General features: G+C 45.5%; 1 protein-coding gene across 5 annotated transcripts in view; it reads left to right on the top strand.

Moving 5' to 3' along the window:
* MCF2 (MCF.2 cell line derived transforming sequence) overlaps window positions 1-27,907 on the top strand; it is a 209,828-nt gene that overhangs the window by 174,723 nt on the left and 7,198 nt on the right. For 4 of the 5 annotated variants that reach the window (XM_068250993.1, XM_068250992.1, XM_068250994.1 and 1 more), the window contains 3 exons: window positions 3,564-3,676; window positions 7,714-7,826; window positions 10,564-10,664. In XM_068250993.1, the coding sequence (XP_068107094.1) occupies window positions 3,564-3,676; window positions 7,714-7,826; window positions 10,564-10,664 (327 nt within the window). The remainder of the gene's footprint in view (window positions 1-3,563; window positions 3,677-7,713; window positions 7,827-10,563; window positions 10,665-27,907) is intronic. The other variant, XM_068250996.1, reaches the window with a different exon arrangement.

Raw genomic sequence — 27,907 nt, 5'->3', positions numbered from 1 at the left:
ATTTATCAACAAGAAAAGTAATAGTGATTTTAACTTTTGGATTGCCTGGTTAGCATCATTATTACTTTTTAACCTATAGTACATCTATTCACTGTAACCAATCCTTTGGTAATCAGGAATGTTATAACAACGATTTAACTAAAAAAAAGAACATTTCACTTTTTTCTCAGGGAGGTAAAATTTGTTTAAAGCATATTTCAAAAACCCATCCTGAATAATGTTCTCATAGTCTTATGAGGTTTTTTGATCTCTATATATAGAACAGTAACAGTTTTATCTCAGATCTTCTGAGAGGATATTTTAGTGTCTTGTTCCGCTATGCTTTGAAGTGTAACTGCAGTGACATAAATGCAGGCACCAGACTTACTAGTTTTATTGGTTGTGTAACTTTTTATTGTCATGTTATTAGCTATTTTTTCCCTTTACCCTACCCCCCTCCAGGGGCTCTGTTTACATGCCATAAAGCTGCCTTTTATGTACCATATCTAGTATAATGCTTTAAAAAAGGTAAATACAGACACTTGAAAAAAAAATAAAGTTAAATACCAAGAATGCTGCTTTCAGGAAATTACTATGTAGTAAACAGCTGTAAAATGAATGGATTGTGTGCAGAGAGTTTACTTTTTAAACAAATGTTTACAGTGCTTAATTTCACCTCTCATCGCTCACTTCCATGACTCCTTTAAGGGCCCATTCACATTTAAAATCGCAAAACTGTTTTGAGCAAGTGATTTTACTGCGATTAGGGCAATAAAATCACTGGACACTTCTGCGATTTCAGAGCGACCGCGGTCAGCGCTTTATAAGCACTGTACCACGGTCGCTCCAGAATCTCCTCAAAACTGCTGCAGATAACGCGTTTGCGAATGGCACTTATCGCAAAACGCCCGCGGTCCGCGCCAGTCGCGGCAGTGAGAACACTGCCATAGGGTAACAAAGCACTAGTGCTTTAAAAAGCGCTAGCGATTAGCGGGAATCATCCGCCAATCTCTTAGGTGTGAACGGGCCCAGAGTATGTGGCATTGTTCTGTTGTGGTCACTATTTGTAGGTCTCTCTGTCTGTGCTGCATTATTTATTACACAAGTGCCACGGGAGAAGTAAGACTTAGGCTGCATTTCCACTTGTGCGGTGCGAATCGCCGCTGTAAAAATTCGCATGCGGATGCGATTTTTTCGCATGCGGGTATATACGACTTTTCATGCAAATTCGCATGCGAATTCGCATGGATGACGATGTATGCGAATTTAACCATGGCAGTGCTGGTGTGCCTTTCTATTGTTTCTATGCGAATTCGCATGAAAATTCGCATACCCAAACCTCATGCGAATTTCCTATTAAATACATTGTATGCGATTCGCATAGCGGTCTGCGGTATGCGAATTCTGATGGCTCTGCCATGCGAATTTTTTCTGCACAGAAAAACGCAAAGGAATCCTGACAAGTGGAAACAGTCCCATTCACTTGTATTGCTATGCTAATTTTCATGCGAAAAACGCATGCGAATTCGCGATAGTGGAAATGAGCCCTTAGAGTGGGGGCCACTAGCGGTCATGTTTACGATTTGGAAATCACTTGTTTCCAACTAAAAACCACAAGAAAAGATGCCCTATCCAAAGACATAGGTCGGAATAGGTAAATCATCACATCCCAATATGATGCAAACATATATAATTTTATTCAGGACTTTTTCCAACAAACACAATATGTTAAAAACAATTAAAACCCCCTTCTGAATCCAAATGTAATTGGAATCCCCACAGCAGCAGGAGCGACAGGTATTTGCACAAAACTGTATGTATTTATTTATATTAGCATGTTGCACTTTTTCATAGGCATTGGATACCAGGCAATCTTTTTAGCAATTTTGGATATTGTTGTAGGCATTTTTTAAGGGGTATGCAATATATGCTATTTGTTGCACAAGATTAGTGACTCTCATCAGGGCCGGATTTGTACTCTTTACCGCCCTAGGCCACTGTCACCAGCCTCCTCCCTTCAGTATAGGTAGCGAGATGACCCCTCCCCCTTCCCTCTAGTATAGGTAGCCTGATGCCCCCCCAGTATAGGTAGCCAGATGACTCCTCCCCCCCTTTCCCTCCAGTATAGGTAGCCAGATGACTCCTCCCCCTTTCCTTCTAGTATAGCTAGCCAGATGACCCCTCCCCCTCCCTCTAGTATAAGTAGCCATATGACTCCTACCCCCTTTCCCTCCTGTATAGGTAGTCAGGTAACTCTCTTAATCCCTCCCCCCCCCTTCCCCCTTCAGTATAAGTAGCCAGCTCACCTTTACACCGCAGCAGCCATCTGTGCCATTCATTTCTCCACTTGTCTCCAGCGCAGAAGTTTCCTCTTCCTTTCCGTCTCTGATGCTGCCCAAGTGCATAGCCGCCAGCCAAAATGCAAACAGGCACAGAGAGCTAGGTGGCTTCTGCACAGGCAGCTAGCAGCGAAGTACCGTGGTCAGGCGCCCGCCTGATCTCACTGCATTGCAGCATTTGCAAGCTTGCAAATGCTGTACCAGTTTAGCCTTGTGCTTTGGTGCCCTTCATCCTGTGGTGCCCTAGGCCATGGCCTAGGGGGCCCTGACTCTCATTCACTTTAACACAAATATTGTCAGTTTTTGCTCCTGCTGCTGTGGGGATTCCAATTACATTTGGATTCAGAAGGTGGTTTTAATTGTTTTTGACATATTGTGTTTGTTGGATAAGTCCTGAATACAATTATATATGGTTGCATCGTATGATTTACTTATTCCGACCTCCTGTCTTTGGATAGGGCATCTTTTCTTGTGTTTTTTTTAGTGGTAAATGCCAGCCCTTTTGAGACACATTATCATGTGTGGATTTGTTGCTCTAATAGTAGTGTTACTAATAATCACTCGTTTCCAAATCATCATCTACTGCAATTTTTCTGTGTGATTCCTGCGATTGGCCCTTAATTTCTTTAAATGTGATCACTCCGGGATTGCAGGCAGCTCACTTCCATGACTCCTTTAGGGCCCATTCACATTTAAAATCGCAAAACTGTTTTGAGCAAGTGATTTTACCGCGATTAGCGCAATAAAAATTTTGCGATCACTCCGCGATCACAATGCTGCTGTGGAACAACTCCCATAAGGTTCCATAGTTGCAACACTTTTCCATTCGCCAGCAATCGGAAAGCACTACTAATGTATCCATAGTGGGTTCCAGCCCTAAATGTGCGTACACACATCCAATCTAGATTGACCGACTCTATCACTTCCATGTAGTATGTGGGCCAACGCATTCTGAATACTTTAAATAGATTATGTAGGTAAGTTCTCTTTCTACATGTAGGTGGTAAAATTGCCCAATCAAGATTGGATGTGTGTACATACCTTATGTTTGAAGTGAGGTTTATACTCCAATTTGCTTTGTGCAAATAGTATGCAAATAATATACATATTTAGTGTTTCCCATGGATGTTTTTGGTGTTTTTCTAAAATGTTGTTAGTTTACTCCAGTATGGGTCTATAGCCATTAGTGCTCTACTCATTGCTTTGTGGTTTGAACTGCTGCAATCATTTATACCTCTCTATTAGGTTGGGCTGGAATGTCGCAATCTGTAGAGATCTGTGAGGGACTTGAAGGCTGGTCCAGCAATCACTGCTCATGCCCGTGTTCAGACACAGAGGAGGAGGACACCGTCCAGCTGGTTAGTAAACTGCTATTACAGTTAGTTATTGTAGGAGGAGGAGCTAGGATTAGTAGAAATTAGTAAGTCAAGTTTGCAAGTATGGGTAATGGTGCTCCATATTTTTTCATTTGGATCCCTTTAACAAGGAGGCTTCTGTTGCCAGAATGTAATTGATTTAAAAACTTGTTCCTCCAAGATTGCTACAGATTAACCCCCCCCCCCCCCCCCACCACCACCACCACCACCACCACCACCAAAAGGTAGCTTCAACTGAAAGCCTTTTCTTGTTTTAGAAGATGTTTCATTCTCCCACAAAGTAAAGGTGGCCATACATCAGGCGACTTGGTGGCGGATCGACCATCCAATTCAATTATTATAATCGAATTGGATGAAAATCGGTGCCACCAAGTGCATGCTGACCGACAAAGTGACCAATTTTTTTATGGAAATTGGTCGCATGGTAGATCACGCATGCCGCAAGATTCGGGCCTAAGTTTGTTTGTCAGGTATGTGGCGGTACGGCGACGATTTCCGGAACGAGCGACGAGATGACGAAACCCCCGCCGCTACCGCCTCAATGTATAAATGTGCACGGTGTGTGCATTTATATGTTACCTGTCCAGTAGCAGCCTCTGCGCTGTAAAGATAATTATTGCTTTGGTGCGCACAATGTACAAGGTACGCAATATAGAAATGTCTATAGGCAGTGCACTAATATCATAAAGCAAACAAACACAGTAGGTAAAAATATAGCGCAACACAGTCCTGTTATTCTAGGGTACAAGGTTCTCTAGATTAATCTCCAAATAAACAGCATGTAGCTTTCACTTTAAGGGACTTCTGGCTTTCAACACCTCCACCACACCCGAATATGGAAAGGGACTCACCCTTTAGGCCCCGTTTCCACTATCGCGAATCCTCATGCGTCTTGCGTATGCGGATTCGCATAGACAATATAAGTGAATGGGCCTGTTTCTACTTATGCGTCTGCGGGAGCGTTTTATTGTGCGGAGAAAATCTGCCCGGAACACCCTGCAGAATTCGCGTGCTTGTGGAATGCAGGCAAATCGCACACAATGTATTTAATAGGGAAATCGCATGCGTTTTCCCCATGCGGTTTTTGCTGCGATTTCGCATGCGAATTCGCATAGGTACCAATGTAAATTCACACAGGCAGTGACATGGTTAAAATCGCATATATACCCTCACCTAAGCGGCAAAAAACGCATGGGGAATCGCATCCGCATGCGATTTCATCAGCGGTGGAATCCAGGCGATTCCGCACCGCAATAGTGGAAACGAGCCCTTACTGAGACCACCAATTTAATCTTAGTTAGGCACTGGGGTTATTCCCGGGTCACCCCTGACCACTGCGATCTGAGAATGTTGGTCCCCCCAACACTGCAGTCCTTACAGCTTGTTCAATTTTTCAGTTGTTACCTCCAAATAAAAAAACTCTACATAGTGTGATATTGTTTCCACATAAAAAACTTTAAAATGTATTGCACTTACAAATTTCTGCATATAAAATCTAGCTTGAGTTTTTTAACAGGCTCTCCCCCGCATCGGTGGCCACTGGAGGGCTACTTTCGATAAAACGTGTCGCCCGCAGGATGTCTGCCGCGCGCACATCCGCTATAGATTCCCTGCGTTCGTCCGCTTGCTGCACTCCACGAGTGCAGCCTCTGCGCTGTGTCCATAACCTCCGGCCGGCTCTCCATACATGCTACTAGTGCATAGTGTCTGACGTCGGCACATAGCGTCTGACATCAGGCGCTATACGCCAGTGGTGTGTATGGATAGCCGCCCAGAGGGTTACGGACACCGCGCGGAGGCTGCTACAGGACAGGTAATGTATAAATGCACACACAGGGGGGAACATTTATACATTGGGGCAGCGGTGGTGCGGACTTAGCCGATTAAAGATTTCATGCTGAAATTGGACGGGAATCAGCTGTAATGTATGGGCAGCATCAACAAAAAACAAATTTATCTCTAATAAGATCCGATTAGAGATAAATGTGTCTCTTTGTCGAATCTGCACATAATCGTCAGGTCTATGGGCACCTTAACCTCTTCTGTTCTTACAACCAAAGTAGATGTGTTGTTGGCTTCTTATAAGGACACGTAATCCACTTACTTTAGCCAAAAGTCTATTGTGCAGATGTTAATTGTTTAATGGCCTGGCTAAAGGTCTGTGTAATAACTCAGTGTTGTATATTGGTGGTGCACATTCTGGACATAGAAGAAATGTGTGTCTCTATCAAACTGGGATGACCATCCTTAAACTGGAGAAGGGCACCTTTAGCAGCATTTGTCATCAACATTTTATGTTGCTTTATTTCACTTGCCTAAACACTCTGGAGTTGGTACAGATCCTCAGCCAAGTATCAATTAGCTAGACTGTTTGTCTGAAGTAACTGGATAGGTGGTATTCTAAAATGTTGACGAATGTCGTTCACTTTTAGACCAGATAAAGTGGCCCAGCTCTAGAGACAAAGGCCCATATGCAATTCACTATTTCACCTGAGTTTTCTCCTAGGAGATAATTTTTAATCATCAATTTAGAATAACTTTTTAGCACTTTGCAATGGAAAAAAGTACCAAAAAGTAGGTAAAAGATTATTGTAAAAATATTTTGAGTATTTGTTTGTTTGTGCTTGCTGTTGGCTTAAAAGGCATTTTATTTTAAGTAGTAAAAATATCACCTTGGAGAAAACACAGGTGAAAAATTGAATTGTATATGGCCCAAAATGTCTTTAGAACAATATAAGGTGTCCAGTTAAAGCTACTAGAACTTTTCTTAGGGTATACCATGGCCTGGATCTTTACAGACATAGGCATCAAATCATCAAGCATTACCACTTTCAGTAATGCAGAAAATATGACTTTACTGAGCACTTAGGAAAATGTCAATTCATCAAGGCTGTTACCGCATGGAAAGCTGAAATTACCGAGCAGTGGGGTAAATTATGGACTTGTTTGGTACATACCTCAACATGTCAGTAAATGTCAATTCACCAAGGTTACAGCATTACAGTATCAGGTTCGATCGTTACCAGCAGCTCCGAAGTGGCGGAAACCAGATTTGAATGCCATTGGTGTGGCCATCCCAATGATTGACAGGAGCAGGGAGCCAATAGACACAACCCCTGTCTCCTGCAAGTCCTGATGATTGGATCTGATAGGACCCGCAGGCTTCTCCGGCGGGTCTAGTTTTTCTAAAGCCCAAGTAGCGAGCAGAGAGATCACAGAACAAAAGAGGCTTCCCCAGCGGCCGTTTAACCACTTAGCTTCCTGTTTTAAGAGGCGGAGGTGCTAGTGGGGAAATCACCTAAGCATGGCATGTGTAATGTCTCTTGGAAGTTCACCCCGGAGCTGCCGGTAATGATCGAACCTGATACCGCATGCTGTAACCTTGATGAATTGACATTTACTTACATTTGTTGAGGTATTCACTGAACAAGTCGGTACTTTACCTCACTGCTCAGTAATTTCATCTTTCCATGCGGTAACGGCTTTGATGAATTGACATTTTCCTAAGTGCTCGGTAAAGTCAGCTGTTTTCTGCATCTATTAAAAAATTCTGTGTACAGTATGCAGTTGGCTGATGGTGTAATGGTTAAGGGCTCTGCCTCTGACACAGGAGACCAGGGTTCGAATCTCGGCTCTGCCTGTTCAGTAAGCCAGCACTAATTCAGTAGGAGACCTTTGGCAAGTCTCCCTTACACTGCTACTGCCAATAGAGCGCGCCCTAGTGGCTGCTGCTCTGCTCTGGCGCTTTGAGTCCGCAAGGAGAAAAGCGCAATATAAATGTTATTTGTCTTGTCTTGTCTTTGTCTATGTGGAGGGATTTGATCAGATTGATCCCTTTCTGATAAGATAATGATCTGTGAGGGATCTATCTGTCGGCCAGATCTATCAGAGTATGGCCAGCTTAACTGATCACATTTATTAAGAATTTCTGAAATGTTTGCCTCAGCTGCATGTGCGGAGAGTCTTTACATAATACACAGTAATATAATATGCAGTAACAGTAAGTCATTGTTTTCTAGTCTCCTGGTAAATACAAGGCACTGGCTGACTGCAAGAAGAGGGGGTCTGATGATGTGCTGGTGAAGAATGGGGATGTCATCCAACTCCTACAGGAGGACGCAGAGGGAAAGTGGTAATGTTTCTGACTTTCCACTAAAGACTTGAGTTGTATGCTGAACTAACAGTATTATGTAATTTCACCTTTTAGCAGTCACATATATCAAATTTATATGTGCGCTGCAGGGCCCATTTTTTTTTTCTACCACTGGGGAAGTGTTCCTTCCCCACCCTGCAGGGTATGCAGAGCTGCACAGGGAACTTTTATATTTAGCTGTTCCGGGCAGCTGGGTGGCATCTTCTTTCCTCCACCGGCAGTGTTGCAATGCCAACTCAGGTGATGGTGTCAGCGGTGCAGTGCTGCCCGGTGGTGGAAAAGGGGTCCATCAGCCCTCTTCTAACCACCAGGCAGCGCTGCAATGCTGACACCATCCCCTGGGTTATGATCACTGTTTATATCATGTGATCAGGACTCCGAAGAGGATGCCAGGAGTGCTGCTGGTGGATAAAGAGGAGAAGCTGATCTGATTTACCTGAAGCCACCACGTTCCACTGTCAGGTGGCTAGAAACTTGCATGTTTTTAGTTATAGAACCTGACTCCCATATTCCATACTGCTGACATGAGTGTAACATTCAGGAAGAAAGACAGGCGTGGAATGTGGTGATGTACTGAGGCTTCTGTGCCGCCCAGCCAGCAGTCACACCCAACCCACACAGACACAGTGGTGGCCTGTTTGTAAAACCTCATCATTAAATATGCACAGTACACTTTCACACAGGAACAATGAAGCTTCTTGCCATCTGTAAAAGTGTGACACAATCCTTCCCCAATGACATTTCGTAAGGATAACCTCACTACCTAGAAAGTTATTATTGTGTATTTATATAAGGCACTTTCAGTCCCATAGAGGAGCTCAAAATCGAACCCCTACAATTGCCATAGAGTCCCTACCACAGCCATAATCCAATGACCCTCTCATAGAATAAAGCCATTTTTTTGGTGGGAAACAGCTTATTTGTTGGCAACATCTATTTATTTTACATTAGTATTGCGGATGGTGTTTAGTGAACAGTAACTAACATCTTGTTATTGTTATGTGTTGCATACAGACCAAGAACATTGCTTAGGGCAGAAATCTAGCTTAAACAGCTACTCCACCTTAGTTCAAAATGTGTACAACATATAGCAGCACTAAAAGTGGGGGTCTCTATTAATATTTGAGTTACCAATTAACCTCCCAGCCGGAGCGGTAACAGTAGCCGCTTATGGCAATGACTCTTCACTGACACATGAAAGAGCTGTGTGCCTCCTGATCCCCACCGGAGGAGCTATGTCCCCACCCGCAAAAACCGGACAGTGTTCGCTTGCTACAATGAGCCCCCCGCACATGGAGGAACTGTGTCCTCCCCACCCCCCTTGCAAGGGCGGACAGTGGGCGCTTGTGACAGTGTGCCCCCCCCCCAACCCCCCCGTGCATATGCAGAGTGGTGCACAGGGAATCAGGGGCGTAACAATAGACCCTGCAAGGTATGCCTCCACAGGGGGCCCAGAAGCCACAGGGGGCCTGTGGGGGAAAAAGTTTGAGAGACTGATAGCTAAGGGCATGGAGAAAAAAAAGTCTTCTGCTCTCACACCATTGTTATATTGATTGCATGTGTCCACCACACAGATAAGGACTCACACACACTTTGGAATTTGTACAGTGTCCCTGCTCCCTGGGGTTCGTAAAAAACATCTGTCTCTCACTGCTGCAAAGTTCTGATGACTAGATGTACAACCTTAGAAACAAAGAAGTCACATTTTGAAAAAAAGTTGTAGACTTTCCCTTTTCAGCAAAAGGATTCCTAGATTCTTATCACAAGGGCTAATGACTTTATGGCCTCTGAATACTTTTACAACACAATGGAGTGGAGATTGATGTCTTAAGGCTCGTACACACGCCATACTATAGGGAACGATGGGTCCGTCAGACCCTCCCGCTGGGCGGGCGTTCCAGCAACAGTACAGCGTGTGTACAATCTGTCTGCAGACTGATAAGGCTGTTTCTGAACGATCCGCTCAGCGGGGGGCCCTTTCCAAAGTTTCGCAGGGGGGCCAAGTGATGACTAGTTACGCCCCTGCAGGGAATCTTATACTCACAGGTTCCAAAACCAGGATTCGTCTGATTGTCTGTCGCAGTCTTATTTCCATGACTCCCTCTAGTGGCACCTCTCATTATGTGTGCTACTGGTGGGGCTCATGCGCCAAGGGGGAGGGGGGGTGGGACAAACACAAGCGGCCCATACAAAGTGATGTACTTTGGCTCCATGTTCCCAAAACAGGTATGCAGTAGGCAGATTTCCTTTGCTGATCAGCTATTTGCAATAGGCACTGTTGTTGGCCTAAGGAAGCGGGATTAGACCCATGAAATGCGTTGCCTGTGCTAAATAAATATTTCTTTGGCTATATAAAGATCTTGTCATTGACGTAAGCCACCTCATTTTTTTCAATTTTATCTTGTTTTTAATCCAATTTTATTTACACTGGGGTGCCTTTTTACCCACATTGCGCTCGCTCTGTGGTTTTGTGGGGGTGGGGGTAGTCTGCCAGGCTCTAGTTATGCCCGTTTCTGTATTGTCTATATCTCTGCACTAGAGAAGAGCCACTTTTGTACTGTGTGAGCCTGGTCAGGTCATGAGGGTCTCTGCTACACCAGCTCTATTTTCCCCTCTAATTCACCCTTTGTAAAGGCCTCGGAGCAGACAGGAGTTATGAATTTCCTGTACGTAATGTCACAAGATGGTGCTGAAGTTTGTGTCTGTGTGATAATAGGTTAGTGAAGAATCTGAACAGGAAAAAAGAAGGCTGGATTCACGGAAACAACCTGCAGATTATCATTGGTGAATGCAGGATCCGAGCATCGAGAATAACAGGTAAATGGCCAGGGGTGGCTTGTGACAGTTATAAAAGCAAAGCAAAGCAGCAGCAGAAAAAAAGTCATGGTAAAATGCATGAAAACAAAAAAAAAGTTGCAAAAACACTGCAGTGATGAATGCCACAGAGGAAGCGATGCAGCATCTCACTGGGGCCCACTCCAATTTCCTCCCACATCCCAAAAACATACAGATAAGTATGTTTTCCACTAAATTGGCCCTAGACTACGATACATACTTTACACGGTACTTACTTAGAAATAGGACTATGGTAGGGATTAGATTGTGAGGCCCTCTGAGGGACAGTTAGTGACAAGACTATATACTATGTACAGTGCTGCGGAAGATGTCGGCACTATATAAATACTAAATAATAATAATCTCTCCAATAGGGGAAAACCACTTCTGTAGTTCAGTTGGTAAAAGTCCAAATCTCTCTTTAGTTTGATTTCTGCTTGGTTAATAATGTAGGAGTCAAAAGCAGAGCAAAGAGCTGCACGTATTTGCAGAGCAGTGTGATGCTGTGGGGCCCAGGTGATGATGACATCTCTAATCTGGGATCCTAACTCTAAACTGTGAGTTTCACCGTGGGACACACATAGCAATACATAACCTGACAGCAGGCATAGCTGAGGGAACTGAATTGATCGTGTCGTGGAGTGTTCCGCACTTTCGTGCAATCTGCAATTTTTACAGACAAATGTATGATTTCCCCAATGCATCTGGCCCAGTCTCCAACCGGATCACAGCCCATCGGTTTGGCCAATTAAGGTCCAGATCAAGTAGGAACCTAGCCTTATATTTGTCAGGAACACCATCGACAAGTACCAGTCATGCAACCCTGACACCCGACCCCCCCACTTATGCTTAACCCTAACCAACCCCCTACCGCTGCCTAACCCTAACCAACCCCCTACTGTTACCTAACCCTAACCAACCCCCTACCATTGCCTAACTCTAACCAACCCTCCAGGGGCGTAACTAAGAGCCCCCGGGCCCCCCTGCAGGAATTGTGAGCGGCCCCCCCCTCCCCCCAGGGCCCGCTCGTGGCTGTTTTGAGGGGCTGGAGGGGTCGCACCATGAGGGGAAAGCTATGGCCACACTCGGCAGGGAGGAGGGAAAGGTCCCCCCCCTCCCTCACCTCGGGCTTTCCCCTCTGTGCTCCCCTCCAGCTTCAATAGCTATGCAGGTGCAGCGGATCGGCGGGCAGCGGCAGGCAAACATACCTTTCATGCGTCCGGACGCTTCTCGCTCTAGTGACTGACGCGACTTCCTGTTTTATACAGGAAGTCGCGTCAGTCACTAGAGCGAGAAGTGTCCGCGCTGGAACGCACGGAAGGTATGTTTGCCTGGCCCTCCACTGCACTTGTATAGCGATTGAAGCTGGAGGGGAGCACAGAGGGGAAAGCCCAAGGTGAGGGAGTGTGGCCATAGCATTCCCCTCATGGTGCGACACCTCCAGCCCCCCAAAACGTCCACGAGCGGGCCCCAGGGGGGGCGGCTCCCCCCCCGCGCGGGCACATGGGCTGCATCCCCTATTGTTACGCCCATGCAACCCTCCTACCAATGCCTAACCCTAACCACCACCCTATTTCTGGGACATGGTAAATTGGGACATCTGGTCACTGTACCTTAGACCAAAACCACAACATGAATAGGGAAGTAAAATAAAATACCTGGCAACAGACATGATTAATCCTTATGACCTTATGCAGTCCATGTAGATAATTCGGCTTCCAGTCCAAAGTTGGTAGCAACTAGAGATATTAACCAGACAGATTGATAAGCCTGAGCTATTTTTTACACTCATTGGAATTAGAACAGGCAATCTCAGTATTACCATAGGAAAACTAGCCAACTGATAGTTCCTTGATAGATCATCTGCTATCTCACTTGTCCTGAACAACTCCTGTTTACAGTTTAATTACAGTCAGTGATTCAGCTTTAGTCATTTATGCTTGGTACATACCATACAATTATCTGGCAGATTTACCTGCCAGATCAATTATTTCCAACATGTCCGACCTGAATTACGATTACGAATTTTTTTTTTAAATTTCGATTTTCTTTTATTGATTTTCATAGAACGAAATGGAAATCGATAGATCGAAAAAAGGATTTTAAAAAACTATCAAAAAATCGCTCGAAATTCGGATCGGACATGTTGGAAATAATCAATCTGGCAGGTAAATCTGCCAGAAAATTGTATGGTGTGTAGCATCAAACCTAGTGCAGCACATAGTCCTGTGGTTACTGAATAAATGAAATAATAATAGCCTACTTTTCAGTCAAGAAGCTTACATACACTATAATACTATTATGTTACAATCCACAATCTGGTATCATCCTACATAAAGGAACAGGAAACTAGACCCCCTACAAGGTATAGCAAAATCTTTATTTGCAGCTACAGGCATGCTTAGAAAACATGCAACTAAATGCAGAGAAACAACTTTTTTGAATATATGTCCAAGTTTGCGCTTCCCCGAATGCGCGGCGTGTAAAACTTGCGGCGGTCATTTTAAAACACGCACGTCGCTATAGACTTACATGACTTCCAGTCTACCGCAGGAGCTGCATGGTAACGTAGGTATTCGCTCGCGTTAGATAGGGTACTTCCGGCGCACTGCACCGCAGGCACTGTGAAATCCCCCATAGACTTTTATTACCCTTGCGGTAGGCTGCAGTAAAATGCCGCACTGCACCTCACCAGTGTGAAAGGGCCCTGAGACTTTCAGTTTTCTTATTTATACTACAATTTCCATGAAGGTCCATGGGACAGGAAGTGCGGAATAAATAGCTGATAAACCTCTGCCACCCCTTCCCAAACACTTTTTAAAGAACTCCACCTGACACTATACAAGCAATGGCAAGGGTGGAAGTGTCTGGTGGTTTACAGAGTGCCTAAACCTAAGGCCTCGTTCACATCAGGGCCGTTTCTGTGCGCTTTCCACAGCGCACTGCCCTGTGCGTTCAGCAAGGTATTGATTTTTCCATGTAACTAAATGTAGCTGGTTCACATCTATGCGCTGCGCTGAACAGCGTTACAGAAACGTAGTGTTGCAGGCATTTCTGTGCGTTGAGCTGGAAAGCGCACAGCAATGCAAGTGAATGGGTCCGCTTTTTTAGCGCATAGAAGCGCGTACAAGCGCATAGAAGCGCGTGCGTTTTTTACCCCTAATTGGAGAAAAAAATACATTTACATACAAAAACAAAGTTTTATTGACAACTGCTGCTGCTACAGTAAGCAAAACGTGCTTTAAAGAAGCGCAGCGCAACGCACAGAAACGCGGACTAAAGCGCGCACAAGCGCATGCGTTTTTTACCATGCGCTTTAACACGTTTTTCAGCGCAGCAGATGTGAACGAGGCCTAACATGTATATATGTGTATGTGTATATAACCTGACGATGCCCTAATTTAGATAGAGTCTGTTAATGACAGGCTTTCTAAATTAGGGCGTTGTGAGGTTATATACACACCTGTCCTGATGTCTTCGGGTCACAGGTGAAGCTCTCCCACCCCCCTCCTTGGCAGTGCAGTCTTGCCCATGTTTCAGAAGACTTCTGAAGCTCATCAGGAAACCTCCTCCTGCGTCCCTGTTGCCCGCCCCAGCTCAGCAACCACAAGTTACGCAGCGGCTGACGAGCTGGGGGCAGGCTGCGGTGACAGATGAGCGTGGCCAGAGCCTTGGCGGCAATTTTTTTTTTACTCTGTAATTCAGATTCTTTTATGAAAATACTTTGCCATACATTCATTACAGATGGTCAACAAGATGCAAATCATTTCAGCTTATATGCAAATGTTACGCAGCTTAGAGTTGGGCCAATAATTAATGGCAAAATGTGCATTTGACTGGCCAGTTCCAAGCTGCATATTCACTCATTTGTATTACATCTGCATGCAAGGTGGAATGATTTTCTTCCTGTTCAGCATATCTGGCCATTATACCAGGATGGCAGCGCCACAGTAGAAATGACTGCTTTATAAGTTGGTGGGCTACAGGACAAGGTACATTGGGCCTGATACACTATGTTACTGAGGTAACTTGCATGTTGCTGTGGTAATGTGCATGGCACTAATAGTGTAACAGGGTTTCTCCCCTGGCGTTTTCACCAGCATGGCTTGGTTCACACATCAATCTGTACATTTCCGGTCCAGTCCTGTCAGTTTTCCATCAGTTTTACCTATCCGTTTTACCAGAAATGTACAACTTTTATATGTGAACACACCCATACAAATCTAATACAAAACTGACAGGACTGGACCGGAAATGTACAGATTGATGTGTGAAGTATCCATAGAAACATATTCAAAACTGATACCAACCATCACAAACTGACAGGACAGGACTGGACACCTTTTTATGTGTGAGGCAAGCCTAAGATTGCCATGCACCTGCACTTGGAAAAGGAACTGGCCTTTCATGCTTTAGGTTCATTATTAGCAGTGTTATACTCTGTGGACACAGCACCTAATCACTGTAAGAACAGGAAAAATGACAGTAAGTTTATATTTTATTTTATCTTTTTACTCAAACAGCTATTTTTCTTCTCGGTGTTGTAGAGAGGTTACCCTTCACACCATGCTTTCACATTCACTCCATACTTAATGATTAGTACAAACCAAAGCATATCTGGAGATTGTGTGTCACGTCAGTCTGTAGTTTTTAACATGCTTGTCCACAAGTTTCACACATTGGTGCATGACTATCATGGATGGAAATAGTCATAAATCATTAGTAAACTGAACACCTGGCAATAGTAATGTCAATATGGCCACTCGTTCCACCTACTAAGCTAACACAAGACCTAGTACCTAATTCCAGAGAGATTAGACTCAGTTTCTGGTTTTCTATTTATATCACAGGGATAGATTAGGGGAAATCTCAGTGAGAGAGACTTGTATATTTAATTATCTTAGAAGTGTAATTGTGGCCAGATGTGTATTTAAACTAAGCGGCCAACCAAATGAATAATATTGCCAAAGTGTGACACCTTGTGGTGGCTGCAGGTACATGCAGTATTCTTTAACGTGAACCAGAGATTAAAGCGGATCCGAGATGAAAAACTAACTATAACAAGTAACTTGTCTATATATGTTACCTAAAGTTTAGATGGTTTACAAGGCAAATCTAGCTGCAAACAGTTTTAATAGAATATGATTATTTATTCCTGTGATACAATGACAGCAGCCATGTTGTTTGTAAACAATACACAGAGGCAGGCTTATCTGTATCTTGAGCCATCAGCCTAATCCCCTCTCCTCCTCCCTCCTCCCCTCTGCCTCTGAAATCAATGGCTAGTAACACCTCCCCCTCCTCCTGCCCAGACTGAGCTCCCATGAGCCCTTGCTACTGCCAAGGCTCTCTGAAGACCTGTGGGCGTGGCTTTTTTAGTTTATAGGGAATTAGAGTATTAAAACAAAAATAAAAAAGTATTTGGCTTGAGGAATGCCCTATAAACAATAGGAATGGAACACAATTATGCAATGTGTAAAAGTGCACCTTAAATCCACTTTAAAATAAACTAATGAGATAAGCAATTGGGTCTTTCCTTCTACTCCTAAAAATGACTCTGTTAGATATCTCAAGGTTTTATTTTATGTATAAACATTTACAAAGCAGATTAGGGCTCGTTTCCACTGTTGCGGTGTGGAATCGCCTGGATTCCACCGCGGACAAAATCGCATGCGGATGCGTTTCCGCATGCGGATTTCCCGGCGATTTCGCATGGCAAGGAGCCAGGTGAATTTAACCATGTCACTGCCTGTGTAAAGCTCCATAGCATTACATGCGAAATCGCACGCGAAATCGCGGGGAAATACGCATGACAAAGCCGCATGCAATTTCCTTATTAAAAGCATTGCGGGCGATTCGCACGCCAAAACGCACCCGCACAACGCACAAGTGGAAACAATCCCATCCACTTGTATTGCCTATGTGAATCCGCATGCGGTGCCTGCATGCGGATTCGCTATAGTGGAAACGCCCTTAAGGTTTCATAGTCTCTGCTTAATTGCAGAGTGCCAGAGTGACAATATGTCAACCTTTGTTGACCTTTTTATCTTCTCCTCTCACAGTAAAAAGCCCAGGTGTCTGCTTAGGAAAGTGTTTTATAGCTGTAATTTGTTATCAGTGAGCCTACTGAGTCCTGACTAGAGAAAAACTGTCAGTTCCATAGCTAATTATAAACTCTTTCAGGCAGGAAAAAAGAAAAGGCGCACAGCATAAGTGTCTGTATGCTTGCCACTGTATATACACATATCTATCTCACCATGTCACATGTATACATTAAGCTTCTGTGTAACTGGTTCCATTCTAATTGTCTAAAAGGGATCTTCAGTAACTCAGTCTTAAAGCGGACCTAAACTCGGACCTTTTTCTCTGCTCTAAAAAATAAGCAACAGCATAATAATCTTTACAGAAAAAACATTTCTTTGTTACAGCTTACAGAACTCCTGCAATTAATCTGTAGTAATCTTTCATGGAAGCAGAGAAAGGGATAACCTTGTGTGCTTACATATTATGGTAGCTGTGTCTACTGAATTTTTGAGCTGACGCAGCTGAGAGCTCAAATTTATTATTATTATTTAGTATTTATATAGCGCCAACATCTTCCGCAGTGCTGTACAGAGTATATATAGTCTTGTTATTAACTGTCCCTCGAAGGAGCGCACAATCTAGTCCCTACCTCAGTCATATGTCTATATCATGTAGTGTATGTATCGTAGTCTAGGGGCAATTTTAGGGGGAAGCTAATTAACGTATCTGTATGTTTTTGGGATGTGGGAGGAAGCCGGAGTACCCGGAGGAAACCCACGCAGACACGGGAAGAACATACAAACTCCTTGCAGATGTTGACCTGGCTGGGATTTGAACCAGGGACCCAGCGCTGCAAGGCAAGAACGCTAACCACTACGCCACCGTGCTGCCCAAATTAGACTTGCAACTACTTGCAGATGAGGGGGAATTACACAGGCTCTTGTCTCTAAACACAAACAGGGTGTGTTTTCTCTGTGCTTTCCTTGTGTCCTGTGCAAGAGTTCAGGTCCACCTTCAGCCATTTAACAGATAGCAGTCCAGAGAGAGAAGCTTAATGACTGGTACACCATTTAAAGAGAGAATTAAGTAGAGTTGTAAATTCTTGTTTATTACTGAAAAGAGAAAAAGGGGCAAATGGCACTCAAAGGTAATGGATTGCAATAAAAAGGGAGGCAGAAACTAGCCTCAAATAAGGTCATACATTTTGCACTAATTCAACATAAAAAAACCCCTGATCAATTATACAGTTATAATGGACTACTGATTCCCCCAAAGGAATACTACACTATTTGATGTGTTTGCACAAGCATTTTCCAACAGGTGCACATGATGTGTACGCTATGGGCTCTATTCATAAAACTTTACCACAAGTTTTCCGCTAAAAACAGCTGACTTTTACGACCATTTAGCAAAGTGGGCATTCATAAAGGCTGTTTCCGCATGAAAATCTGACATTCCTTTGCAGTGCGGGGAATTACCGCCTTGTGCGGAGATTATCACAACACATGTCCCTGAAGGTTAATTCATAAAGATTAGAGCAGGCGGAATGTGTGCAGAGAAACCCGCCTGTTTAGATAAGGCGATAAGCCAGGGGTAACACAGTCAAGATAACAGCAAGTGAATGAGAAAGACCTCCCAGGCAGCTGCAGTGAGAGGAGAGCAGACAAGGCATTCCGGAATACCATGGTTTTTTTTTAACCCCTTGGGTACCTGTTTTCAGATAATTTTCACATCTGAAAGCCTGCATGTGTAACATTTCTGGAACTTCTTCTAAACTGCAGCAATTAAATAGATTGTTTAGGAAGACTAATAGACAGATTCAGTGCAGATTCAGGAGGAGAGGCAGAAAAAGCACATGTAAAGGGATGTTGGGGCTGCCTCCTTTATACTTATGGCCCATACTCACGAGCATCAAAAGTGGCCTGTCGCCAGCACACGTGAGCGTGCGGGCGACAGGCCGGCGACAGCTCCTCGCCAGGTCCCTCCGCGTACACACGCGGACGAGGGACCAGCGGCTCGACGGAAGCTGTCGCCGACGTTCCTCCTCCCCCCGCCGGAAGCTCTGCATACCTCAATGGAGGGTGCTGTCGCTAGTCCGCGTACTCACGCGGACTAGCGACAGCTGCGGCGGAGTTGCGGCGGCGACTGTCGCCAGGCGATTGAACATTTCAATCGCCTGGCGACATAAGCGACGGGCGACAGTTCGGGGTGCGCGCCCGTTCAACGGCCCTTACTCACGGGCGACCTGTCGCCGCAACACGCGCGCGCCGCTTGTTGCGGCGACATTTGTAGCCCGTGAGTATGGGCCATAACGATGTTTCTGCAGGAGAAAATGTATCAACTCAGCCAGCCTATGTAACAACTCAGCAGCACCGCCAGTTTAGTGCGGGAATTCCCCGACCTATTATCCCAAGTGTAAACATATGAATTAGCACACAAAAGTGTAAAATACCGATGCGGTGTTTTCCCTCCAAGATTTTTTTTTACCGCAAATGTTTTATGAATAGAGCAATATGTGTCTACAAACAAGCTGCTTGTAAGACAGTGTATACAAAAACACGTTTACAGTCGGCAAGAATGCGGTATGCAGTCACTTGTTTTAAATGCACGCAAACACACATTAGATGTGAATGAGCCCATTGATAAACGTTCACTGCCAGTTATTATTATTATTATTATTATTTATTGTATTTATAAAGCGCCAACATATTACGCAGCGCTGTTCTAATGTATTTTTGCCTCACATTTATACTTGAGAGTATTGCATATAGTGTGAACAGACCCTATGAAAATATAAAACCCTGGATACCGGGTAGCAAATGCTTTCCTAGTCTTATTAAGATTAGAGATCTCCCAAACGGTTCGCATGCAAACTTATTTGCGCGAACAACGCACGTTCGCATCGGATAGCGAACTTTATGCCAGTTCGACCCGCCCCCTATATTACATAATTGGGCTAAACTTTGACCCTCTACATCACAGTCAGCAGACACATGGCAGCGAACCGGGCTGCACTCCCTCCTGGAGCCCCCCTCCCCCCACCATATAAGGCAGCAGCTTCGGCCATGTTCTCACTCTGTGTGCCGCTGTATAAGTGAGAGAAGGGAGAGATAGGGAAAGCGATAGTTAGTAGGTCTGTTAGCTTGCTCCTTGCTGATATTTGTTGCTGAAGAGCACCACTAAAACAGCTCTTTTGAGAGCTAATGTTCTTGTGATGTGTTTTTTTTGTGTTTTATTTTTTGTGGCCCACTGACACTGCATATACAGCCCTGTCTGTTGCAGCTGGGTCTTGCTAATTGCTGTACTGTGCCAGGCCCAGCACATTCAGTGCCTAGTGTGACTGCTGCACATTGTATTATAATACCAGTCACTGCATACCTTTCACTGCACCTGTGTGCCAGGCCCAGCACATTCAGTGCCTAGTGTGACTGCTGCACATTGTATTATAATACCAGTCACTGCATACCTTTCACTGCACCTGTGTGACCACACGCTGTTTTATATAGCAGTCACTGTATACATTTCACTGCATCTGTGTGACCGCATGCTGTTTTATATACCAGCAGTCAGTGCATACCTTTCACTGTATCTGTGTGACCGCACACTGTTTTATATACCAGTCACTGCATACCTTTCACTGCACCTGTGTGACCACATGCTGTTTTATATACCCGGCACTGCATACCTTTCACTGCATCTGTGTAACCGCACACTGTTTTATATACCAGCAGTCAATGCATCCATTTTCACTGCACCTGTGTGACTGCACATTGTTATACCAGCAGTCACTGCATACCTTTCACTGCACCTGTGTGACTGCACATTGCTATACCAGCAGTCACTGCAACCTTTTTACTGCACCTGTGTGACTGCACATTGTTATACCAGCAGTCACTGCATCCTTTTCACTGCACCTGTGTGACTGCACATTGGTATACCAGCAGTCAGTGTATACCTTTCACTGCACCTGTGTGACTGTATATTGTATTATACCAGCAGTCAGTGTATACCTTTCACTGCACCTGTGTGACTGCACATTGTATTAGTCAAGTCAGTGCATACTTTTCATATGGAGAAAATAACAGGCAGAGGCAGGCCACCTGGCAGGTCTGTTAGAGCTCGTGCTGTCGTGATTTTGTGCAGCCCTCGACCAAAGCACAGTGTTCAGAAGAAGGCACGTGCCATCAACCCCCAATATTGTCAGGACGTAGTTGACTATTTAACACAGAACACCTCAGCTTCCGCACGGAAGCGTGACATATCTTCCTCCTCCTGCTCTGATTCTGGCACCCCACTTAACACTCTGTTGGCAACCATCACCAAAGTGCCATCATCCCAGGGCTCAGCGGTGTGGAAATTATTTTGTGTGTCTGCCTCAGATGAGAGCAATGCCATCTGTACTCTCTGCCACCGAAAATTGAGCCATGGAAAGACCAAGACCCGCGTATGGACAACTACCTTCCGAAGGCACATGATTACAAAGCACAAACTGTAATATGATGACCACCAGAGGAAAAGCAGCACACAAAAGCAAAGCGACACACCGCAGTGGAAGATACCAGGCCGCAATTATTTCTCAAAAAAGGCGATGCCCAAACTGTACCGGGAAGTTGAAAGGCAAGTGGTGTCATCTCTGGCACACATCGTTGGGTCAAGGGTCTATCTGACCATGGATGCCTGGTCTGCAAAACACGGTCAGGCCTGCCCGAAGATTAAGTCAGTCCCCACATAGCATCTCTGCCTGCACGCCGTGTGACTGCCTGCCCCAAGACTAAGTCGGTCCCCACACAGCATCTCGGCCTACAGGCCGCTTGACTGCCTTCTCCGCCACCACCAACAGGGTCCAGGACTCCAGGTGGATTCCTGAATTTTTAAGGCCGCTGCTAGCAGCGGCAGCTAACAAAAAGAATAATAATTTTTTCTGGCGCGTGTACATGCCTGCTTAATTTTTATGGCTGCAATGCGGCTGCAACAACAAAACAAAAGGCATGTACATGTGTCAATTCCTCTTCGTATCGTTACCTTGCCACGGTGAAGTGGCTTGTATATCACAATGAAGCAATGACCGTCTATATGAGTGTGTTGGGGGCACACCTGACCCAAGAAGATAAGAAGGTCATTGCTTCATTGTGGACAGACCAAATTCGATCAGCTGGACACTCAGTCACTGTTGTTCTGTCATTGAGCTACCTCAGCCCGACCATATGGGCTTGAAAACAGACATCGCCTACACTCTCGCCATGGTGCGCGCCAGTCCAGCACGGCCATCACTACACAAACAGCTGTTTGCGGTGCATTACACAGTGAGTTCGGTCTGTCAGTGTGAAGCAGTACACTAATTACACTACCTGATCCATGTATACACGCAAGATGTTTTCAAGCACTTCAGGCCTCCAATTTAGGAATGCAATGTGATTTCTGCCCTTTGGGGATTATAATCCTGCTCTGCATCAAATCCGAAATTTTCCCGGGGACTTTTAGCATGTATCTCACTCCGCCATGCCCCCCTCCAGGTGTTCAACCCCATGAAACATCTTTTCCATCACTTTTGTGGCCAGAATTAGTGTTTGTAGTTTTGAAAGTTCACCTGCCCATTGGAGTCTATTGCGGTTTGCATAATTCGCCAGTTTGCGAACTGTTTCGCAAGTTCGCGTTTGCGGATCGCGAACCAAAATCCGCGGATTTGCGACATCTCTAATTAAGATTGCTGTCAAATATCATCAACATAGCTTTATAGAATGTGTGCAGGGCCGGTTCTAGCTACCATGTTGCCCAGGGCATTAGGGTCCCTTTTTTAAATTCACACTCTAGGGTCCCTAAACTGGCTGGGCATGGGTGTGCTGGTTTTCCTGGCGTGATAAACCCCACTGTTACCTGCTTTCCTACATACAGCACATACATGAATAGCGGCAGGGATCTCTGGACAGAACTGGGAGGACTTCCTTTGTTGTTGAGATGCTGCTGAGCTTTCTGTAAACAAAGAGAAGCTGGCTCTGAGGATGTTCAGCAGCATGCTACATGCAGCTTGAACAAACAAGTGCTGTGCCCCAGGTGCTACATACTGCTGTCAAAAGCTGATTCAAATTCCCCTCTGGGATTCTGGAAGCCTTTGATGTCACCATAGTCTCATCATAGGTGCCGACACCACCGCGGGCGGGACATAGTTCAAGCTTGTTACCACCCCTGGACCAATAGGATTGTGGTCACGCAGGTTCCCAGCCAATCACTGTACTGATGATGAGAATACCTGTCTCCCGAGCTAGATTTGTTCCAATACCATGGAGGACAGGACATAGTAATGCTGTTCCACCAATCCCCCAGCTATATTAAGCCTGACGTGATAGGCCCTACCTTAATAATCCATGTTTGTTGAGCTACAGCATTGTATGAAGTTGAAAACTGAAGTTCTTCTAATCGGAAGTCAACAACTGGCAGCTAAACAGTGCCACTCTCAATCGACACCACTGAGGGTAGAGTAAATAGGTCTTATGCCTGGTACACACCATTAAATTTCCCGTCAGATCGATGGGTCAAATCCATTATTTCCGACAGGTGTGATCAGGTTTCCAATTGTTTTTCCAATGTTTGTCCACCTGTTTATTCTGGCATTTACGGACATATTGATTTTTTGTATGGTAGACAGGCAATTCGCCCCCAACTTATGAATGCCTCTAGTTACAACATTAATGCCTCGAGTTACAACATTTCATACATACAAACAAAATTGTCTTCATGCACAAAATATACAGTACTGTTTTTGTTACTACATATGTTTCTTATTACAGTACAGTACTGTACTGTTGTAAGTAGTTTTACCTCTTGAGGACCACAGGTTTACACCTCCCTAGTGACACTGACCAGGCGATTTTTACAATTCTGTATTCTGCCGCTTTACCAGTTTATTACTCGGTCATACAACTTAGCAGCCAAATGAATTTTAGTTCCTTTTCTGCCCACAAACAAAGCTTTCTGTTGGTAGGATCTGATTGCTGCTGCCATTTTTATTTTATTTTTATTAATTTTATTGTGTGTGTTTTTTTTGGGTTTTTTTTACATAAAAACGGCTAATTTTTTGAAATTGTATCCATCCTACCTTCCCTCCATCCCCACTAAGATCCACCATTATGATCACCTCTCATAGGCATCAGCTTATGAGAGGGATTAGATTGTGAGCCACACCAGGGGACGCGTACATCAAAAAAGGGCGTCGGGAAAAAAGGGAACGTGGTGTAAACGATAAGCAGTATTATCGTTTATAAAAATATTGTGTAGAATTTCGTTTACAAATAGTGTTTTAAGAATTTATAAATCATTAAATAATGTGTATGAAATCGGCAATTCTTACAACGTTAATCTTCCCTGTTTCTAAACTGAAACGTATAATTACGTTTGTTAAAAAAACAGTATTATTTGTTTAAACATTATAATTATATATTGTTATGAATAATCTTGATTTATCGTTTATTATTATAATAAAATGTGAAAATATTGTTTATAACAATGATATTAATATAAGTACATTCATAATGACTGTTGATTAGTATTATTAAAATTGTACTAAAACTATACCTAACCCTACTCTCACACAGAACCCTCCCTGTACCTATCTGTCACAGGAGCCCTAGTGGCTGACCGCACTTAGCCCTCTAAACGGTGCCAGCGCACAGATCGTGCGAACTCTGGTCGCAGTCAATGCGCAGGAACCGTTAAGAATTAGCCGCAGACAACTCAGAAGGGAGCCTGTGAGACACGGGTGATTACAACTTCACCCACTGGTTCAGAGTAAACTGCCACCACCGCGGTTACCATGGGACCGTGGAGCCCACTAACTGACTGACTAGTCCTGCGAATAAAACGGTTAAACACACGGTATTCTGTCTAGCCAACAACAAACAAACAGTAGCGTATCTTCAGAGACCCGGGATCAGTTCTGCGTGTGCTGATAAGCAGGGTAGCGGACAGTGAATGACTTGGAGAAAGTCGTTTATTCACGCAATATAAATAATTAATATATACAGACAATTATTAAAATCACAATTATTAAGACAGTAATAGCCAGTATAAAAAATAAAAGAAGGGAGAAAAATACTTAGTTCCTGGAAAGATGTCCTTTTTGTGGGAAAAACAGAGTTCTGAGTTTCAATCAGAGTTCAGAGTTCAGACCAGGTGGATGCCAGCATATCCTCAAGCTGGCATCTGATGAGTTCAAGATGTTTTCAGGGTGGAGGACACTGAGTTTGGCTCCTCTGCCATTCTTACGCCCCTGATTCAGTAGGAGGGAGTGAGGGCGGGGAGCCATACACCCCCTTAGAAGATGAGATGAGCCCTCCCCTTGTCCTGGGGGCCAGAAATCATGCCTTAACCATATATGGGCTCTATCTCACAGAACCGTACAGGTCAGGGCAGATTTATTAACATTTTCAGGTCTGTCTTGATTTACCCAGCGCCCTGATACCAGACATGAGGGGTGGGACCCCTGTGGTATCATCAGGGCATTTTCAAACTGCCTAACTGGCAGTCCTTACCTCAGAATGTTCTGAAACTTCCTCAGAACCAGCACCGGGGCTCATGCTACACTTCCCCCACGTTTGGCGAAGCTGCCATCTCAGGAACCCCAGAAATATGACAGATCTGGGAAGTTATGGATTATGCTATGAGACTCAGGTTTATTCAGGATGTGTTCTAGCTGCTAACAGCTGACTTCCCTTGATCTTTACCAGTGAGCAAGGTGTCACGACCTCCCGGAGATTTGTAGCCTGCCTGGCTGCACCTAGGCATCCTGATCACCCTTTTAGTTAATTAACATCTACATGAGATCAGCTAGGTGTCACCTTATACCTGATGGATGGGCCATCAGCACAGCTTGAAGCCAGGGACTCTCCGGGGCAGATTAGGCTGAGGCTCATTAGCATATCAAAAGAGCCATCCAGCCTTTAGGATGGTGCTCTCTCTCTCTGCTAAGAAAAGGACTTCAGCTGCCCCTACACACTCAACCCAGATTGTATCGATTTGAAGCGCAATCGATGCAGGGAATCGAGTGCGATCGCTTTTCTTCACGGGCGGTTACAGGACGCACCTGCGGCCCCACAACCGTCCGTGACAGCCCCCCCTGGGGAGAAGGCAGATAGACATTCATCAGCAAGATGTGTGTCGTTGCCGCTAACCTGCGAGATCTGATCTAGTTCCCCGTTGGCGTTCTGGGGTCGGCTGCCCGCTGCGTGTCGGCCAACCTGGCTGACGGGTCTCGGGTTGCCGGTGCGGCGGGAAAACCTATTGGAGCCTGTGGTTTGGTTCCCCTGGACCGGGCGCGGTCTGCTACCCTCAGGGTTGACCCGACATGGACCATTCTGGACAGGGCGTTTGCGCCACTGCAGTCGGACGTGGTGTCTGCCGGGACTGCTGACAACGGGCAGTGGGTTGGTTAGGTCAACAGCCAGCCCACGCAGGGTTCCCCTGCTAAGTGGCTGTGGACCTAAGGGAACCCCGCGGGGATCCCTGGACCTTCCCAGCTCCTGACAGACGGCACATGCTCTGCAGTAGTTTGCTACATCCCTGTTCATCCGGGGCCAATAAAACTGTTTCCGAATACCGGCAAGTGTCTTGCGGACCCCTGAGTGCCCTGTCAGAGGATTACCATGTGCAGATTTCAGCACATGTCCCCTGAACACACTCGGGACCACAAGCCATTTGGTATTCGCGTGGGATCTACCTGTAGGGGGCTGTACAGACTCACTGTACAGTCTCCCACCTTCCCAGTACACCTTGAAAGCGGCCCCGTCTGCGAGGGGCTCAGCGGCTTGCTGCCTGAGCACCTCCAGGCTTGGGTCACGTTGTAGTGCGGCTGAGAATACGGCGCTGTCAGTTTCAGCCAACTGGCTCATGTCACACGAGGCCAGCGGCTGAAAGGTCTCATCCCTGCGGTCAGAGGAGGGGGAGGAGGCCGGAACCCCCTCCACCTGTTCTGAGCTCGGGTTCTGAGCAGTGCAGCGGCGCGGTACTGCTAGCACAGGTACACTGTCAGAATGGCACAGACGGACATTACTCAAGTCATCATTGCATGCAGTAATGACATTGACAGGTATAGACATTTTTTCATTACAGACAGGTTGTACAGTAAACTCAGGTACAGTTACAGCATCATCACAACAGACAGTCTGTACATCAAACTCAGGTGCCTTTGAAGCAGGCACTATTGAACCTGGTACCCTTGAACTGGGCACATTCAACCCGCCTCCCCCTGGTGCTCCCCCAAGTGTATAAAGTACCTGGTGGTGGGTGGAGAGTCCGTCTCCTTCCGTGAGCGACAAGGCGGTCGTGGCAGGTTCATAGTAGGACACAAGCTTGCCCAAATCAGTCCCCAGCAACACAGGGACTGGGAGATCCTTCATAACCCCAACAACCCTTTCGTGGATCCCTAATCCCCAATCCAGCTTCACTGTCGCGTGGGCTATGTGAAAAAGGGTGCCCTCTACTCCAGTAAGGGCAAGGGATCGGCTGGAGCTGATGCTCTCCTTTGGCACAAGGTGTGAGTGAACTAACGTGATGTCAGCTCCGGTGTCTCGAAATCCGGTGACAACTTTGCCGTTCACTCTAACAAGTTGCTGCTGGTCGGTTCGGTCGCGGATTTCCTTTCCGCGGGCAAACAGGACAAAATCTGATGATCCAGGCTGTGGTTCGCTGGCGGGCTGCCTCTGCTGTGGGTGAGGTGCAGGTGATGCAGATGATCCAGGTGCTGGTGGTGTCTGTCTCCGCTCCGGACAGTCGAATTTCATGTGTCCGGGCTGGCGGCAGTAGTGACAGGTGACCTCTCCAGGCGCTGCAGGCCTGGGTGCAGCAGCTGCGCTGGGTGGCCTCTGTGGCGGACGGCTCACAGGGGCAGGAGGGTCTGCCGAGGTATTGGGCTGACCTCCTCTCCAGCTGGATGGGACAGTTCTGCGGGTATCAGCCACCCGGGTAGTTGCAAAAGTCTCAGCAAGGTCTGCAGCGACAGTTGCTGAAGCCGGCCTGCGTTCTAGCACAAACTGGCGTACATCAGCAGGGCAAATGTTCAGAAATTGTTCCAGGACTATCAAGTCCTCCAGGACATCATAAGACCCTTTGGTGAGGCCTAGTGTCCACTGGCGGAGTGTGGTGAGCAAGCTGCTGGCCACATCTCGGTACGAATCAGAAGGCTTTTTCTGCCAGGCCCTGAACTTTTTCCG

This window comes from Hyperolius riggenbachi, chromosome 8 (assembly GCF_040937935.1).
Source record: "Hyperolius riggenbachi isolate aHypRig1 chromosome 8, aHypRig1.pri, whole genome shotgun sequence".
NCBI lineage: Eukaryota > Metazoa > Chordata > Amphibia > Anura > Hyperoliidae > Hyperolius > Hyperolius riggenbachi.
This window is presented reverse-complemented; position numbering and strand designations above follow the sequence as displayed.